The 18,396-nt window shown below is 65.0% G+C and overlaps 5 protein-coding genes across 5 annotated transcripts; 1 reads left to right on the top strand and 4 right to left on the bottom strand.

Annotated features, from left to right (window-relative positions):
- Positions 1–31: 31 nt before the first annotated feature.
- EMIHUDRAFT_199001 (hypothetical protein) lies at positions 32–868 on the bottom strand (the record flags this gene model as incomplete). The annotated part of the gene is made up of 4 exons (XM_005757709.1): positions 32–261; positions 336–380; positions 436–541; positions 755–868. The coding sequence occupies 4 exons, from the start codon at positions 866–868 to the stop codon at positions 32–34; spliced, it is 495 nt and encodes a 164-aa protein (XP_005757766.1).
- Positions 869–2,757: 1,889 nt separating this feature from the next.
- On the top strand, positions 2,758–7,541 carry EMIHUDRAFT_433142 (ATP synthase F1 subunit alpha). Its single transcript, XM_005757708.1, has 7 exons — positions 2,758–2,783; positions 5,022–5,119; positions 5,288–5,712; positions 5,764–5,769; positions 5,894–6,574; positions 6,719–7,054; positions 7,145–7,541. The coding sequence occupies exons 2-7, from the start codon at positions 5,032–5,034 to the stop codon at positions 7,241–7,243; spliced, it is 1,635 nt and encodes a 544-aa protein (XP_005757765.1). The 5' UTR covers positions 2,758–2,783; positions 5,022–5,031; the 3' UTR covers positions 7,244–7,541.
- A 913-nt stretch (positions 7,542–8,454) lies between these two features.
- Positions 8,455–11,273, bottom strand: EMIHUDRAFT_461968 (hypothetical protein; the record flags this gene model as incomplete). Its single annotated transcript, XM_005757707.1, has 5 exons — positions 8,455–8,527; positions 10,089–10,147; positions 10,222–10,261; positions 10,399–10,421; positions 10,611–11,273. 5 exons carry the CDS (start codon positions 11,271–11,273, stop codon positions 8,455–8,457), a joined length of 858 nt encoding a protein of 285 aa, XP_005757764.1.
- A 2,298-nt stretch (positions 11,274–13,571) lies between these two features.
- EMIHUDRAFT_351041 (hypothetical protein) lies at positions 13,572–14,492 on the bottom strand. The gene is made up of 3 exons (XM_005757706.1): positions 14,280–14,492; positions 14,069–14,202; positions 13,572–14,001 (listed from the first exon to the last, which is right to left on the bottom strand). Exons 1-3 carry the CDS (start codon positions 14,325–14,327, stop codon positions 13,827–13,829), a joined length of 357 nt encoding a protein of 118 aa, XP_005757763.1. The 5' UTR covers positions 14,328–14,492; the 3' UTR covers positions 13,572–13,826.
- Positions 14,493–15,233: 741 nt separating this feature from the next.
- On the bottom strand, positions 15,234–16,603 carry EMIHUDRAFT_62327 (hypothetical protein; the record flags this gene model as incomplete). Its single annotated transcript, XM_005757705.1, has 3 exons — positions 15,234–15,343; positions 15,414–15,767; positions 15,922–16,603. Coding segments are annotated over 3 exons (1,146 nt in total), but the record flags the coding sequence as incomplete, so codon positions are not given.
- Between the last annotated feature and the right edge of the window lie 1,793 nt (positions 16,604–18,396).

Raw genomic sequence — 18,396 nt, 5'->3', positions numbered from 1 at the left:
CCCCCGTCCCCCTTCCCGCGCCTTCCGCGTGTCACGCCTCCACTCCTCTCCTCCTCCACCCGCCCGTCTCCTCGGCCGCCGCGCCGTCCGCCACCGACTCCCTCAGCCGGAGCAGCAGCAGTACGAGCGGCACCGTGGCGAGCTTGGAGGCGGCGCAGAGCACCGCGAAGAGCGGCAGCTTACGCCAACCGCCGTGCGGCGGGCCGCCGATGCCGAGCGCCGCCACGGCCACCGTCGAGAGCGAGCCGCCCGCGAGGGCACCTGGGGCGAAGGTGGGGGGAGGGGTGATTGGAAATGTGTGACTCCGGGCGGTTGCTCGGGGCGGGTTCGGGCACCCGCCGCGTCGGCCGCGCCGACGAGCCCGTAGGCGGCCCCCTCGCCTACGGACACGTCCTGGACGTGTCATGGTTGCGTCCACGACAGCAGAGCCTCCACCGGTGGCCTCGCCCTCGTTGGCGGCGGCGGCGGCGGCGAGGGCGAGGACGGGCACCACGCCGCACGCGCTCATCGCGGCCGACAGCAGCGGCTCGAGCAGCAGGACCTACGGAACGCGCCGGCGGACCCGCTCACGGGCGCGCTGCGACGAGCGCGGTGGGGTCGGCCTGGCGCGAGCGCGCGATGCTCTGGGCCGGGGGCTGTGTCTTTGGTGTGAGTGAGCAAGCACCGCGACGCCCGAAGCGTTGCCGTCGAGGCTGGAGCCGCCCCCGCCGCCGCCTTCCCCGCCGCCGACCCCGCTCCCGCTGGCGAGGAGGACGAGGAGCGGGGAGAGCTGGGCGGCGGCGGCGAGCAGGGCGCCGAACGGGAGCGAGCGGCGTAGCGGCAAGTCGAGGTGCCACATGAGCCCGATGCCGGCGAAGGAGCCTGCCATCGTGGCGAGCTGGCGGGCAGAGAGCACCCACGCCTCCGTCGCACCTGCGGGGGAGGGGGAGGGGTGGGGTGAGAGAGGCGGGGGGCGAAGGGAGATGGCGACAGGCCGAGGGCGTCGGAGGGCGGGGTGGCGAGGCAGGAGGAATGGAATGAGGAGGGGGGGGGGGGGGGGGGGTACAAAATGACGCTCGTATGACCGATCGAGCTACAAGACCGACCGCCGCCGGGCGCTATTGTGATGAGACGCGGGCGAAAATAGCAAGATGACCGCGTTTCGGGACGGGCGCTTCGGAACCGTGATGAAGTTGCTGCTCCTCACCGCGTCGTCCCTGCTGGCTGGGCGGGGCCACGCCCTGCACGCGGAGGATTAGTGCGCAGCTGCGCCGCATTGCGCGCTGTGTGTGTATATCTGCGAGCTCTGCCCTGCGGCCGGGTGGACCCGGGCACCGGCACCGGTATACGAGACGCGCGCGGGGGGGCGCATTGGAAGAAATTTGCGGTCGATTTTGCGGGGCGCCGCGCGTGCGTGAATTTGCAGTCCGGACTCATCAAGCGATCTTTCAGATTTGCGGCGTTGGAAATACGATCAACCTCACTGGTGAAATTCTTTTCATCCGATCTCGTCACCAAGGTGAAGAAAGTACCTGTGTCAGGCGAGGATCGAAGAGAGATTAGCAAGGACAGACGGAGAAAAGACAGCGAGCCGAAAATAAAATTAATTTTGTTAGTTGCAGGTCGCGGCGCTCCGGTCCCAGAAGTAAATGCACAAAAAGCGTTTCTTTTATTCTTCGACCGGGGCCGTTACGGAAAAGCATGCGCGACGCTGCCTCTTTGCACCGCTCGCTCACGGCTGCGGGAGACATGGCCGCCGATGCGGCTCGCACTCGCTCGGCGGGCCTCCGTCCCACAGCCGCCCGGGCGTGCCACGGGTCTGCCTGGCGCTGCGCTGCTCGCACGCTGCACTGCACAAAGCTGCGACAACAAGGGGAGGCTCCTGAGCTTGAGCGTTGAGCAGTGCAGCTGCGGGCGCTCGTGGGCGGCTGTGCAGTGGTGAGAGTGCCTGATTGGAGGCGAGCTGGTGCTGCGCCAGGGTGCGCAGCATGCGCTCTTGCTCTGTGCTGAGGCATGCTGGCTGGCGCCCAACACAATGCCCTGGATGCATTGCTCCACGCCGTGCTGGCTGGTGCAGTACTGCCAGTGCGCCGACTGGCGCGCAGGGTGCGCGTCGCCGCGCGTGGCACGGGTGGCTCGAGAGGCGCGGCTGTCGTTCAACCCCGCGGCGCATGTGCGCCGCGGAAGCTGCTCGACAGGCTGCGGGCATCGCTGCGGCAGAAAGCGCCCGCCCTCTGCTTTGCTTTCGCCCGCGTTTTACGACAACTTTCGGTTTATCATAGCCGCCGAACTTTACCTCGCTGTTTCTTTATAGGCGTCTCGCAGCTGCGTATTCTCGTATTATCTTCGAGTAGTTGCGTGGGGGCGGTATGTATTCTCGTATCAGTAGTTAGTGTCGTGTCCACTAGCTCCGAGTAGAGGGGGCGTCCTTGCAGTTAAGGGGAAACCTGGTACGCGGGGCTAACCCTCGGAGAGTATTCTTTAGCTCCGAGTAGAGGGGGCGTTCCGCAGCTAGGGGGACCCACAGCGCGAGGGAAAAATTCCGCCGCTGGGGGAACCCCGGAGCGCAGAACTAACCCTCGGAGACCCGTGTTTACTTTAAGGCCCTTGCCCTGCGAATGCGCGCCCCCCCCCTAGATAGGGGTCAGGGCTCTCTAGCCCGTAGCCCGATCCCGATCATCCGGCCCGCTGGATGCGCTTCTCAGCTCACCGGCCCTGGATGTGAGGTTACTGACTGCACTCCAAGTGCTCCAAGTGCTCCAAGTATTCGCCGAGAGACTAGCGCCGACGCACAAGCAGCAGAGGTGTGCTGCGAGCTGTGCCTGTGAGAGGGGCGAGACACACAGACGGCGAGGGGGCGGGGCGATATATTCCCAGCTCTAAACCCGGCGTGTTGTTTCTATTTCGCACGACACTAACACAGGCACATCACGGGAGCCGCGCTGTAAAATTCTTTTTCGTGGCAAGAATAGGCACGTACCGTCCCGGACATCATCATCAACCTCGCTGGTGAAATTCTTTTCATCCGATCTCGTCACCAAGGTGAAGAAAGTACCTGTGTCAGGCGAGAGATAGCAAGGACAGACGGAGAGAAGACAGCGAGCCGAAAATAAAATTAATTTTGTTAGTTGCAGGTCGCGGCGCTCCGGTCCCAGAAATAAATGCCCGACAAGCGTTTCTTTTATTCGCCGAGAGACTAGCGCCGACGCACAAGCAGCAGAGGTGTGCTGCGAGCTGTGCCTGTGAGAGGGGCGAGACACGCAGACGGCGAGGGGGCGGGGCGATCTATTCCCAGCTCTAAACCCGGCGTGTTGTTTCTATTTCGCACGACACTAGGCACGGGACTGGCGCGCACTGGCACTAACACAGGCACATCACGGGAGCCGCCCTGTAAAATTCTTTTTCGTGGCAAGAATAGGCACGTACCGTCCCGGACATCAACATCGCTGGTGAAATTCTTTTCATCCGATCTCGTCACCAAGGTGAAGAAAGTACCTGTGTCAGGCGAGAGATTAGCAAGGACAGACGGAGAGAAGACAGCGAGCCGAAAATAACATTAATTTTGTTAGTTGCAGGTCGCGGCGCTCCGGTCCCAGAAGTAAATGCGCAAAGAGCGTTTCTTTTATTCGCCGAGAGACTAGCGCCGACGCACAAGCAGCACAGAGGTGTGCTGCGAGCTGTGCCTGTGAGAGGGGCGAGACACGCAGACGGCGAGGGGGCGGGGCGATCTATTCCCAGCTCTTTTCGTGGCAAGAATAGGCATGTGTCAGGCGAGGATCGAAGAGAGATTAGCAAGGACAGACGGAGAGAAGACAGCGAGCCGAAAATAACATTAATTTTGTTAGTTGCAGGTCGCGGCGCTCCGGTCCCAGAAGTAAATGCGCAAAAAGCGTTTCTTTTATTCGCCGAGAGACTAGCGCCGACGCACAAGCAGCAGAGGTGTGCTGCGAGCTGTGCCTGTGAGAGGGGCGAGACACGCAGACGGCGAGGGGGCGGGGCGATCTATTCCCAGCTCTAAACCCGGCGTGTTGTTTCTATTTCGCACGACACTAGGCACGGGACTGGCGCGCACTGGCACTAACACAGGCACATCACGGGAGCCGCGCTGTAAAATTCTTTTTCGTGGCAAGAATAGGCACGTACCGTCCCGGACATCATCATCAACCTCACTGGTGAAATTCTTTTCATCCGATCTCGTCACCAAGGTGAAGAAAGTACCTGTGTCAGGCGAGAGATTAGCAAGGACAGACGGAGAGAAGACAGCGAGCCGAAAATAACATTAATTTTGTTAGTTGCAGGTCGCGGCGCTCCGGTCGAAATAAATGCCCGACGAGCGTTTCTTTTATTCGCCGAGAGACTAGCGCCGACGCACAAGCAGCAGAGGTGTGCTGCGAGCTGTGCCTGTGAGAGGGGCGAGACACGCAGACGGCGAGGGGGCGGGGCGATCTATTCCCAGCTCTAAACCCGGCGTGTTGTTTCTATTTCGCACGACACTAGGCACGGGACTGGCGCGCACTGGCACTAACACAGGCACATCACGGGAGCCGCGCTGTAAAATTCTTTTTCGTGGCAAGAATAGGCACGTACCGTCCCGGACATCATCATCAACCTCGCTGGTGAAATTCTTTTCATCCGATCTCGTCACCAAGGTGAAGAAAGTACCTGTGTCAGGCGAGAGATTAGCAAGGACAGACGGAGAGAAGACAGCGAGCCGAAAATAACATTAATTTTGTTAGTTGCAGGTCGCGGCGCTCCGGTCGAAATAAATGCCCGACGAGCGTTTCTTTTATTCGCCGAGAGACTAGCGCCGACGCACAAGCAGCAGAGGTGTGCTGCGAGCTGTGCCTGTGAGAGGGGCGAGACACGCAGACGGCGAGGGGGCGGGGGGGCGGGGGCCGTGGGGCTGTGCGTACGGCGCACACACGAGTCGGCTTCGCGATGCGTGGCACCGCGGGCCGGCCGCTGCGCGCCTGCGCCGCGGCAGCTCTGTGCACGAAAACTTGCACTGTGCAAAAAGCCTTGCGCGCACGCCCGCTCCGTAGGCTGCCGCAGATGCAGGCTCTCCGCACCGGCCTCCAGCGCGCCGCGCCGCAGCTGCAGCAGACCCTCTCGAGGGGCTTGCGCGTGTCTGCGCCTGCCGGTGCGCTTTGCACGACATGCATTATTGCCGCAAGTCCTCTTTGCACGGCCGCGGCGGTGGCGGGCTGGCCTTGTCCGCAAGCGTTCCCGACCTCGCACCTCCCACGCACGGCCCGCCGGACGGAGAGGAGCCTTCCCCCCACTGAGCCGCTGCCCCTCGCCCGCGCAGCCGCCAAGAAGGGGCAGGCGTTGGTGTCGGAGCTGTCGTCCATCATCGAGTCCAAGCTGCTGGACTATGGCGGCGAGGTGCAGCTGGAGGAGATAGGCAAGGTGCTCGCGATCGGCGACGGCATCGCGCGTGTGTACGGCCTGCAGTCGGTGCAGGCGGGGGAGATGGTGGAGTTCGACTCGGGGCTGCGTGGCATGGCGCTCAACCTGGAGAACGACAACGTCGGCGTCGTCGTGTTTGGCAACGATCGTGCCATCAAGGAGGGCGACACCGTCAAGCGCACCGGCGCGATTATCGACCTCTCGGTGGGCGATGGCCTGCTCGGCCGCGTCGTGGACGGGCTGGGCGACCCGATTGACGGCCTGGGGCCGCTGACGGGCCAGCTCAGCCGCCAGCGGATTGAGGTAAAGGCCCCGGGCATTTTTTCCCCCCAGGGGTGTTCCCCCCCCCCCCCCCCCCCCCCTCACTGGCGCCGCGCCCGCCGCCGCCCGCCGCCGCTCCCGCCGCTCCCACCGCTCCCACCGCGCGCTCCTGCGGGCGGGGGCTCCCGACTCGCGGCCCTCCCCGCACTGCCGCTTGCTTGCTCCACTCGCTTCTCTGCGCCCGCAGTCGGTGCACGAGCCGATGGAGTCGGGCCTCAAGGCGGTCGACTCGCTCGTGCCCGTCGGCCGCGGCCAGCGCGAGCTCATCATCGGCGATCGGCAGACGGGGAAGACCGCCGTCGCCATCGACACCATCATCAACCAAAAGACAATCAACGCCGCGGGCGACGACAAAAAGTCGCTGTACTGCATCTACGTCGCCGTCGGCCAGAAGCGCTCGACCGTCGCGCAGCTGATGAAGACACTCGCGGACCAGGGCGCCATGGAGTACACCACCATCGTGGCGGCCACCGCCTCGGACGCCGCGCCGCTCCAGTTCCTCGCGCCCTACACTGGCTGCGCCGTCGGCGAGCACTTCCGCGACAACGGCAAGCACGCGCTCATCATCTGGGACGATCTCTCCAAGCAGGCCGTCGCCTACCGCCAAATGTCGCTGCTGCTCCGCCGGCCGCCCGGCCGCGAGGCGTATCCCGGTGACGTCTTCTACCTGCACTCGCGCCTCCTCGAGCGCGCGTGCAAGATGTCGGCCGACCTGCAGGGCGGATCGATGACGGGCCTCCCGATCATCGAGACGCAGGCGGGCGACGTGTCCGCCTACATCCCGACCAACGTCATCTCCATCACCGACGGGCAGATCTTCCTCGAGTCGGAGCTCTTCTACCGCGGCATCCGCCCCGCCATCAACGTGCGCGGCGCCCCACCCGGCATCGCACCGCGCAGCCGCCTCCCTTTCGCCGCCCCCGCCGCCGCCGCCGCTTGTTTGCTCTGTCCACCGCCAGCCGCCGCCCGCCGCCGCCCCGCGCATCTCTCACCGGCCCATGTGCTCCAGGTCGGCCTCTCCGTCTCGCGCGTCGGCTCCGCCGCCCAGCGCAAGGCGATGAAGCAGGTTGCAGGCACTCTCAAGCTGGAGCTCGCCCAGTACCGTGAGGTCGCAGCCTTTGCGCAGTTTGGCTCCGACCTCGACGCGGCGACGCAGTACCTCCTCAACCGCGGCGCGCGCCTGACCGAGCTGCTCAAGCAGAACCAGTACGTCCCGATGGAGTTCCAGGACCAGGTCGTCTGCATCTACGCCGGCACGCGCGGCTACCTCGACAAGCTCGCCATCACCGACGTCGGCCCGTACCAAGAGAAGCTCCTCGCGCACGTCAAGGCGACGGCGCCGGCGGTGAGCCCCCCCCCCCCCCCCCATTTGCGCCGCGCTTCCGCCCACGCCGCCGCCCGCGCCGAGCCCGCCGCCGCCCCGCCATCGCCGCAGGTCCTCAAGGAGATCGCCGACACGAACGAGATCTCCCCGACGCTCGACGCGACGATGAAGGACATCTTCACAAAGTTCACCGCCGAGTTTTCGTCCTAGATCCCACAGGCGGCCTGGTTCAACTGGCCAGTCCGCTCACTGCAAGCGCGCCTAGCGCGAGCCGCGCCTCGTTTGCCTCGCGAGGCGGGCACACTCCCATGGTTCGGACGTGCATTGCTGCAGCATGACGTGGTCGGCGGCCGTCGGGGGGTGGGCGCTGCGGCTTGGTTGGGCGAGGCTTGTGTCGTCGTCGTCCCGTCCGGAAACGTGTGACCACAGCTGGCGAAGGGTGCCCTTAGTCTCGGTACCTCAGCGCGCGAGCGAGGCTGACTCAAAACAGTTTTGAGTCACTCGCCTTCTCGTCCCCAACATGCGCGCGTTGATCGAGGCGATCAAAAAAGGGGGGGGCAGAGGCGCCCCCGGGGCGCGCCACCGGCACCGGCCACCCGGCGCGGCCGCCCAGGCGAGTCGGACTCGGTCTCGCTCGGAGTCCCTGCAGTCCGCTTCCCGCGACATCGACTGTGTGCACTGAACACACGCGCCTTCTGGTACACTACGGCCGGCCACGAGTCCTCTCTCTCGGTGCGCTTGTGCATGGCGCTGTGACCGCGTGTGTGCCACTGCGGGGCGACGGGCATGATACTTCGTCTTACTTGATAGAGCATGCTGGGCGCCGCATCATCTACTACCGCTCCACGCCAAGGCCGGCCGCTTACGTAATTTCTTCAGTTTCCACAAAAATATTCCCAGTTGCGTAAAAGAACCCTGCACAAAGATCGCAAGGGCGGGGACCTGTTCCTTTTTACCCATCTCAGTTCTCACACTCTCACACACACACCACACAGTAGTGAGTAGAGGTGCCCGTTTTTATTTATTTATTTTCCCAGTTGCGCGTAGGGTTTGAGACGGACCGCAATATTATCGTAGTCGTTTTGTGCGGGCCTCTGCGGGCTGTGTGCGCACAGACCTCACACCTCCCAGTGCAGTGGCCAATGCACGCATAAAAACACAAATGGGACAAGCGCCAGCGGATCAAGGATCAGCACGGCGAGCGCGAGATTGAATTCGCCGACGTGGATGATCACAACGTGGTGACAAAGACCGTCATGGGAGCGCGGGTGCGGCAGCAGGCGGGGGTGCCACACGGAGCGCACCACGAGAGGATCATACGGGGAGAGGCGGGGAGAGATGCCCCGGGAGCCGCCACAAGGAGCGAACTCAGGGGCTGCCTCGTCTGTAAGGCCGCGAGGGACGCGGCGAGGAGGGCGGCACTAAAGCGAGACCCGCTGTGTCCGATCGTGCGGAAAGCCGCGCAGCAATGGACCGAGGAAGATGAGAACCCGCCTAGGGCGACAATGGCGCACTTGCTTAGCGGCGCCTGCCTGGGGAATAGGGAGCAGGCCAGATGGTTCCTCAGAGTAGCGCGAGCGCAGACGGGGACGGCGATCAGCAAAGTAGCACAGGCGGCACCCGACTCCAAGGATACACTGAAGACGCTGAGGATAGCGCATGTCGCTGCGCTAAAGGGCTCACGCTATAGGGTGCTGGATGAGGACGGGTACGATGCACTAGCCCCAGCCGTCGGGGGGGTGTTGCCGGCGCTGGTAGATGATCTCTCGGAGAAGAGCCGGAGGGACCTTGGCGCCGGGGTTACGAGGAACTTGCAAGTCGTGGCCGAGGCGGCGACGGGAGCGGTGCAGAGGTGGATCCAGCTCAACGATGAGGCTACCGCGCGCATAACGAAGAGAGAGGAACACATTGAGTGGCTGAGGAAGCTCTTCGCTGGGTGGAAGGAGGCCCGGCCAGCCTTGAGGGAGTCGCGGAGGAGGAGGGATAACAGAGGTAACGAGGGGACAGGCCAACAGCCAGTGGGACGAACGAGGGCCGCGACGGCGGCCCAAGCGGGAGGGAGCGGAGACAGTCGGCAGCGAGCGAAGTGGGTGAGACTGATGATGCTCCTTCGACTTAGGGAGCGGTTCAGCTGCTGGGCGGGCTTCAGGCTGGTGCTCACGCGAAAAGGAATCGACGCGATGTACAAGCATACAACAAGAGAGAGAGTACAACAAGAGCAGAAAGAAGAGGACGGACATCAGTGATGACGAAACAGAAGCTAGCGCAGACGAGGGCAGGGCAGACCCGGGGACGGCGGAGTCGGAGCAGACGGCATCGGCTGCCGAGGAAACGTTGGGAAGAGGCACGAGGAGGGCGGCGACCTCAACCGACTATGGAGGACCCGTCACCAGACGACGCAGGGCGGACGACGGGGAGGCGGAGCAGACGCGCAGGGCGAGACGAGGGAGGGAGCAGGATGTTGCGGAGATCAGCAGGAGGATGTACGACGAGATTAGGAGCAGCAGGGACCCGAGGGACCATGTGGAAGACGGCTAGTGCTAGTCCCCCATCGGGAGGACGACCCCGGCTAGTCGCCGACCACACCCACAAAGAACCCTGCACAAAGACCGCAGGGCGGGGACCTGTTCCTTTTTACCCATCTCCTGTAGAGGTGTCCGTTTTATTTATTTATTTATTGATCTCACCACTGTGTGGAGAGATCGAGATGGCACGAGAGAAACGCCGCCGCCGGAGGTGGAGCCAGCGCCCCGTGTAATGATCTACTGCTAGCTGCTGTGTGTTGAAGGGGGCGCGGCCCATGCACTACGCGCTTGAGCAGCAAAGCTGTGCGGGACGGGGGTTCCACGCCAGAGATCGAAAACGGAGCGCGCCGTCGCCGCCGCGCCGCCGCCGCCGCCGCCCGCGCGTTCCGGCGTCTTGGTGCAGGCAGGAGGGTGGGGTGCACGGACTAGCCGCCGTCTCAACAAAACTTCCATCGATACCTGGAACCAAACGGGGAAGGGGCTTGCGATCGGCTGTTTGGAGGGGAGTGCATGGGTACGAGTGCGCGCACGTGCAGTCTGTGCACAGGCACTTCTTGGTGGTCGGCTCGTCTGCCGAGCGGGTTTGCACCTGTGCCACGGCACAGCGGTGGGAGGGGGGGCAACTTGGGGCGCGCTGGGTTGGCGTTCGTGTGTGGCAGGTACCTCGACGTAGCTCGTCTTCATCGACTTGCACTTGGGGCACCTAGTCATGTGCCAGTTTGACGTGGTGGGGGGGGGGGGGGGGGGGCAAGCGGGCGGGAGGTTCGGCAAAAGTTTGGGGGGGAAACACGAGGCCTCTAGTCTCGGAGCTGGGGCCGAGCATCCGCACCGCGCACCGACCAGTTGCGGCAGCCACCCTGCACCTACCCATGTGTGGCGGGGGAGGGTCACGGCGACGGCAAGGGGGCCCAGCCGACAACCGACGAGCTGCGCACCGACGCGTGCTCGACAGAGTCCGCCCAGGTGGGCGGCGCGCTGGGGCGGCTGGCATCGGGAGTGCGTGTCGGGGCGACCCAGCCGCGCAGTTGGGGCCGCGCCTCCGCGCCGCGCACCGACCAGTTGCCGCAGCCGCCCTGCACCGACGCGTGCTCCGGGTCCTCCGCCCACCACGCGAGCGCCGCATCGCGAGGCGCGCCCGGCATGCGCTTGCGGCTGAGGGGCTGGACCGCCGCTACGGACGCTTGGGCCGAGTTGGCTGGCCCAGCCTTGTTGGCCGGCGCGGCGGCGGCGCGGGTGATGGCGGCGCGGTCCGGCGCAACGTTGCCCCCCCGGAGCTGGCGCCGCTCGTCGGCGCCGCGCACCGACCAGCTGCTGCACCCCCCCTGCACGGTCATAAAGTCGGCCCCGTCCGCCGCCGGCCCAGCCTCGACTGGCCCGGCCTCGACTGGCCCTGCCTCCGCCAGCGCGGTGGTGCGGGTGATGGCGGCGCGGTCCGGCGCAGCGTTGCCCCGCCGGAGCTGGCGCCGCTCGTCGGCGCCGCGCACCGACCAGCTGCGGCAACCACCCTGCGCCGTCATAAAGTCAGCCCCGTTGGCGACTGGACTGGCCGCGCCGCTCGAAGCGTGGAAAGAGGCCACCACTGGAGGCGAGCGCAGGGCGACCGGCCCCCGCAGCTGCCGCCGCTCGTCCGCGCTGCGAACCGTCCAGGCGGGAGCTCCTCCCTGAACGCTGGCCAGGGGGCGCGGCAAGGCCGGCAGGATGATCAAGCCCAGCATCCTGAAAGATGATCGAAGAAATCTCCAATTGATCTCGCGCGCACCTTTCCTTTTTTTTATCCCCATTCCTCTTCTCCCTTTTTTTCCTTTTCCGAGAGACGAGAGCTCTAGTCTCACTAGTCTCACACGTTGCTCCCTGTCACCTGTCTGTGTTTGTGTGCTGTTGTTTGAGCCCTTGGCACCGTGTGTGCTGGGGGGGGCGACAGGCGGTTACTCGACGATGTCGAACATTGTTCGACATCGTCGAACACGGAGAAGCTCCTCGCCACGAGCGATTGAGAAGATGTACCAAGTATATCAAAGAGATAGGAAGATGTGGCCAGCTCGTGGGAAGGCAGCCCCCGTGGGAACGCCACCCCCCATTAGAGGGGCACGCCACCTGGCCCACCCCCGCTCCTAATTGCGCACGGGAGCGGTGCACCGGAGCGGTGCGCAGTTTCATATGAACTGCACCGCTCCGAGTCGGGGGTGGTGCGGGAGTGGTGCAGTCCGGCGCACCTCCGCCGCGCCGAGCGTGGAGCCCTCCACCGAGCCGCAGGCTCGCGCCGACGCGCCAGCGGCATCGTACGGGATGACGGTCTCGCCATGTCGATCTCCGCGCACGCGGCGCGCTCGATCTCCGCGGTCGGCTGCCGCAAAAGCGGCTGGCTCACGACAGCGTTTTGCCGGTTGTCGGGTGGGAGAGTACATGTCGTCTGGTGTGTGGCGTGTACCTAGTTTTGATCGCGGCAATAAAGCGGTCGAACGAATAAGCGACCCACTCTTCCCGTGACCTCCGCGCAGCGACGGCTCTTCTCGCACACAGCACGACACGCAGCGCAGAGTGGCGCAGACGGCAAGATTTTTTCGCCTGGCTTTGAGAGCTACGCGGTCAAACCTGGGGGGAACTTGACCGCACCATGACGGACGTTCGAAACCTGCGTGAGCACCTTTGACGGTTCTCGCTCCCTATCGAGCTCTTCCTGTGCGGTTTGCTGTGCCGCCGCAGTCTGACTCTGTGTCAAGCACGAGACCCCCCCCCCCCCTAGCAGCAGGGATGGCTTTAGATGTGCAGGAGCGAGCAGTGTGCGGCCGCTCCTACTACCACTACCACTACTACTGCTACTGCGACTACTAACTACTACTAGACTACTACTACTGCTGCTGTGAGTGGGGAGGGAGAGGAGAGAGCTAGAGAGGGAGGGGAGAGGGGGAATGGGGGGGAGTTATATGTTTTGCAGTCAGAAAAGCAAGAAGAGAGCCGCTGGCAGGCCGCCGGCTGGATATGAAGCGGTGTCGAGTGTGTCGAGGGGTGTCGAGGGGTGTCGAGCGGTGTCGAGCGGTGTCGAGGGGTGTCGAGGTGTCGAGTTTGGGACCTTGACACAGTCGAGCATGGTCCCAGCCTAGATGGTGTCGAGGGGTGTCGAAGGGTGTCGAGGGGTGTCGAGTTGGTCGAGTTGGCGTGGGGTGTCGAGTTGTCGAGTCGGTGTCGAGGTTTGGTGTCGAGGTGTCGAGGCCAGGGCTCAGCCCGTCGTGCACATGAGTTTTGGAGGGAGAACTATGTCGTAGTCCAAGCATTTTGTGTTGATCAAAGATTTCAGGTCAGCGGGAGATCTTGTCTGGCTGTGAAAGTGTGCGTCTTGGGTCCTGGGGTTGTGTTTTTGTGTGAAAGCACGTTCAACTGCAATCGAAGTGCTCCAAGTGCACGCCCACCCTTCGATTAAGTAGCGGGATTGCTTAATGGAAGAAAAGGGAGAGACCGGGGCAAGCCAAGCATTTCCTCTCCTGAAATATTCGATCCACGGGAGATCTCGTGGGAGATTCTTGTGCTTCGCGTATTTTGTGTTCTCACGGGGGCCGCGGGCGAGACCGACCTTGGCCGCCTCTGCCGCACGGGCGCCACGGCGCTGGCGATCGCTGTATCTATCGCCCGGCTCGCATCGCTCTGCCGCCGGCAGGACGCAGGAGCCACAGGAAGACTACCCCTCGGAGCTCGGTGACCTCGCTCGGGTCCGAGCTCTCTCTCGAAGCTGCGGATGCTGCTGCTCGACCTGGGGAGGCTAACTGGCCCGTAGCCGCGTACCGCGGGCCGCGTACGCGGGTACGCGCGCGGCCAGCCTGATCGCCAGAGCTCTCTTTTGTAAGTCTTTTCGATCGGGGGGCGGGGGGGTGCCGGCAGCTCGCCCCAAAATCCACCAGTCTGGGATTTCGCGCGGATCTCATGAGAGGCTGTGGGATAGCGATAGGGAAAAACCCAAGCCAGCCACAAATAATCACTGTACAGACATAAGTTATATACTCCCTGGGGCACATATATATCCCATATCTCCCGATACACATGGCCTGGACACATCTCTCGTGGTCTCCCTAATGGAGGGCTTCTGGTGCGTACCTCGCGCGCTGAAGACTGCTCGCTGCGGGACTCCCTCCACAGCACAAGCCAACGAGGACACCGGGCCAAACCAAAGGCCACGCTACGCCGTTTATTGCAGTGCCGTCGAGCCAGGGGCCGAGACTGAATCGAGCCTGCGGTCGGGAGCATCTCCAGAGGCTCGAGCCGAGACGAACAGACTATCAGCGGTAGTTTTGGATCTGGAAGACCATCACGTCGGTGGCGCCGATGGCGATGAGCTCGTCGACGCGCTCGGCGAGCTCCTTGTTGGGCACCATCACGGAGACGGCGACGTACTCGGGGTCCTCGAGCGGGAGGATGGAGGGCGACTTTTTGCCGGGCGTGATGCGGACGCACCTGTCCACGGGCAGAGCAGTGAGCGGGCTCCCAGGCCTCTCCCCGCCTGTGCACGGTGCGCGCGCACTGCGGCAGGATGGCGCGGCTCGCGTTGTATTGCACCAGCCGGTACTTAGTCGAGTCGAGGTGCCCCTGGATGCGCGCCTTGATCTTTGCGATCAGCTCGCGGTGCGGCGAGTGCGGGTTCGAGATGAGGCACGCCTGTCGTGAAGGGGAGGCGCCGCTCGCGCGGCCATGCTCGGGGAGCGAGGCGCGGCCCTGCGCGGGAGGAGACGCGCCTGCGTCTCTAGCAGCGTCTCCAGCTCGCACAGCCCAGCGGCGCGCATCGTCGTGCCGGTCTCGACCAAATCGACGACGGCGTCGGCGAGGCCGAGCTTGCAGGCCGCCTCGACCGAGCCGGAGACGAACTTGATTGAGGTGGCGCAGCCTGCGGCGGCGTCGAGCGGCGCAAAGAAAGCGCGTGTCACCTCGGGGAAGGATGTGACGATGCGGCAGCCTGCGTAGTCGGAGGCACGCGCGCTCGCGTGCTGCGTCGGCACGAGCAGGGAGAGGCGGCAGCTCCCGAAGCCGAGAGCCATCTCGCGCTCCACGCTGACGCCCGCCTCGGCGATGATGTCCTCGCCCGTGATGCCGAGGTCGACGTTCCCCTCGCCCACGTACTTTGCGATGTCGGCAGCCGGCAGGAAGACGAGCGTGATCGGCAAGTTGCGCACGAGCGCCACGTCGACACGCTCGGGCCTATGGGGCACGGCATGGACACGTCGTGGACGTGCTCCGGACAGGTGCCGCCACGGCCTCGGACACGCGCGGGCCGGTCGTACTCGAGGCCAGACGCCTACTCGGGAGGAGGGCGCGGCTGTTTGGGGCGCGGAGGGTGAGCGCGGGGGGCACGGCCGGCCGGCACGCCTTGAGGAACTGGAGGCACTTTTCGGCGATGCGCCCCTTCTTGGGCAGGGCAAAGTGCAGCCGGTCCGAGGTGGTGTCCCACCGCTTGGTGGACACGTCGCGTTTGGAGGGCGAGCCGGTGCCGTTGGGCGCGGAGGCCAGCCGGGCAGCAGCGGCAGCGGCGTGCCTACTCGGAGTCGCGGCGACTCACCGCCCGCCCCGTGCGCTTCCTCGGCGACGCGAGAGCAGACGGCGCGCCCGAAGAGGCCCTCCATCTCGCCGAGCCGCTTTGCGTCGCTGATCATGGTGCCGGCGGCGTGCGCGTCGTCGATGCGCATCCAGGTGCGCGTGCGCAAAAAGGTGAAGACGGAGAGGCCGCCGAAGGAGCGCGCGGTGCCGCCCGTGGGCAGCGTGTGGTTCGGCCCAGCGCCGTAGTCGCCGAGCACCTCCGCCGCGCCTGCTCGCGACTCAAGCTGTGGAGAGGCGCGCCATTCACAGCCAGAACATGCGGAGCGGCGCCGCCGCACCGGCGCCGACGAAGAGGCCGCCATAGTGCTTCAGCCGGCGGGCGAGCGCCATCGACTCCTTGACGTGCAGCTCGACGTGCTCGACGGCCAGCCGATCGTTGATGGCGACCGCCTCGTCCAGGCTCGCCACCACGACCGTGTAGCCGTTCTGCAGCGCCTCCGCCGCCACCTCGCGAGTGGGGAGCACCGCCAGCTGCGCCGCCAGCTCGCGGTCGACCGCCGCGGCGAACTCCTCCGTCAGGCAGACGAGGGCGGGCAGCGCCGCCGGGTCGTGCTCCGCCTGCGCGAGGAGGTCGGCTGCCACCACCGCGGGCGAGGCGCTGCCGTCTGCGATGACTAGGCACTCGGACGGGCCTAGCGAACGGGGAGAGCGGGGCGGGGGTCAGCGGAGTAGCTGTGGGTGGCGGGGTGAGGGGGCTGGGCCGTCGAGGGTGGGGCATGGACGGCGAGGGGAGACGGCAGACGGGCGGAGGAGGGCGAGGGCGGAGGTGTTTGCGGTGGCGCTCACCCGCGAGCATGTCGATCGCGACGCGGCCAGACACGAGCGACTTTGCGGCGGTAACGTACATGTTACCCGGTCCGACGACGGCATCGCACGCGCCGATCGGGCCCGCGCCGTACGCCAGCGCCGCGATCGCCTGCGCCCCTCCCACCGGGATCAGCTGGTCTGCCTCGGCGATGTAGGCGGCGGCGAGCGTCACCGCTGTCGGCCGCGGAGAGGCGACGCAGACGCGCGCGCAGCCGGCGACCCGTGCGGTGACGGCGGTCATCAGGACTGTCGACGGCAGCGGGTACCGTCCGCCGGGCGCGTAGCAGCCCGCGTTCTCCACCGGCGCCAGCGTGTGCCCTGCCTCTCCTCCCGGGATTGGCACGGAGATCTCCGAGGCGGAGGAGCGCTGCGAGCGAGCAAAGTGGCGGATCCGCTGGGCGGTGCGCGCGAGGCAGTTGCGCTCCTCCTGCGAGATGGACTCCCACGCCGCCTTGAGCTCGACCTCGCGCCGGTACACCAGGGCATCGCCCGGGCTGAGCTCGCCAAAGCGCTCGGCAAAGCGGCGCAGCGCTGGTTCACCCTCGGAGCGGACCGCCTCCACAATGGGCTCCGCGGCCGCGCGCGCCTTGGGCTCGACTGGATCGCGGCGGACAGCCGGCACTTCGTCTGGGCGCAGCCGACGGAGCGATGCGAAGGACATCGTGTCGGAGATAACCCAGACTGCAACGTGCCGATCGGAAAATAACGCACGGGCCCTCAGTGGAGCTGGCAGAGGACCGCCGCAAGCGGCGTGGCGTGGAGCGGTTGAGCATCCCTCCGGGGGCCCCTCTGCGCCGGGGAGGCGTTGTTGGAGGCTAGGACGCAAGCGTCCGTCGCCCTTTTTCAAACTCGGGGCCCACTCCGCTACGCTCCGACCCGAATTTGCTATTTGGAGGGCCTGAAAAGTTTAAGGTGTTGCTGCGCAAAAGGGTGGGGAGCCGCGGCGGCGCCGCAGGCGCGGGCGCGCAGTGGAAGCACGCTAGCCATACATATTCACGCAGAGAAGCTGACGACGGTCGGGGTCGTGACGGCTCGAGGGTGCGGTCGCTCGCCCGGCATGCCGTGGCGGGCACTCCTCTCCAAGCAGGGCCATCGCGCGCTCAAGCCGGTCCAGCCGTTCACGCATGGGCAAGTCGTCCGTCGTGTACGACGACCGTGGGAGGGGGCGGCCTTCTTCCCGCCATCGGTTCGCTGCAATGATCTCGCTGCAATGATCGCTCGCTCCAGCGGACGCGATCTGCCAGATGCGTCGACCGCAATTCCCGGAATCTCGGCCCGCACCACACCCGGCAACACAACTTCCCCATGCCGCAGGTAGACCTCGTACACCATCCGCCGAAGCCGAGCGGCCGAACTCTCCACCGGAATTTGTTGGCGTGCTGTCGCCGCGTCATCCGGCGGCTCCTCCTCTATGAGACGTCCAGGAGCACGCCCTGCCGTCGCTCTCGACGTGCGCCGCACACCTGCGCGGACAGTGGGCAGACGTTTCCGCCTTGTGTCCTCGTGTGCCCGGAAAGCCTCGAGCCGGCGCGCACCGGTGGCAGCGCAGGATGAGGCGGCAGCAGTGGAGGGTTGGGGCGCATTTGAAGGCGCTGGCCCCGACGCGCCATTGACTGGGTCGGGGTGGTTCCTCACCCCTCTCGTTTCTTCAGTCAAGCGGGAAGAGTCTGTGCAAGGGAGGCGGATGGGGCTGGCTGCGTCACCCTGGAGCATGAAAGGTTCCTACGGTAAGGCTACTCGGGTACGCAGCACCTTGGCTTGGCCCCCGAGCGGGGAGGCGGTCGACGACGCGCAGCATGGCGGTGAGCGCAGCCTGACGACGCGTCTTGATGGACGGATCCTTCTGCCGACTGACCAATGTCCTCCATCCCTCGATCAGCGGCTTCGTCACCAACATGCGCTCGAGAGGCGGAGCAGCCTCGATGCGATCCAATTCGGCAGCTATCTTGTAGCGCAGCGCATCGTCAAAAGGAAGCTTGTTGCAGGCGTCGCGCGCCTCCCCGAGGTCACGCAGGAAGCTCTCCATATGTGTTGCAATATAGACCCCCGCGTTTGGTTGTTGTTGCAGTGCTCCCGTAAAAGTCTTGGCACCAGCTGAAGGCTTGCACGGCCGACACCGCGCACCGCGCTGCGAGCCTGTCGTGTCCCTTGTCAGGAGCAGGAGAGCCCCACCTGTCCCCCTGATCGTCCTTCCAAAATCCTGCTCGTGCAGGTGTGGACCCTGTCCTCTCCTCCCCCATCCCTCGTTTGGGTTGTCTGTTTTCTTTCTTTCTTTCGGGACTGGCGCGCACTGGCACTAACACAGGTGGGGACCCTGTCCTCGTCCCATCCCTCGTTTGGCGTGTCTGTTTTCTTTCTTCGGCCGACATCGCCCAGTTCGTGCACGGTATTCGGATTTTGGCTATTTGCTCGTGTGGGGGTATATTGCAGATTTGTCAATGGTACCGCGTCTGC

Source organism: Emiliania huxleyi (assembly GCF_000372725.1).
Source record: "Emiliania huxleyi CCMP1516 unplaced genomic scaffold EMIHUscaffold_9, whole genome shotgun sequence".
Classification (NCBI taxonomy): Eukaryota; Haptophyta; order Isochrysidales; family Noelaerhabdaceae; genus Emiliania; species Emiliania huxleyi.
This window is presented reverse-complemented; position numbering and strand designations above follow the sequence as displayed.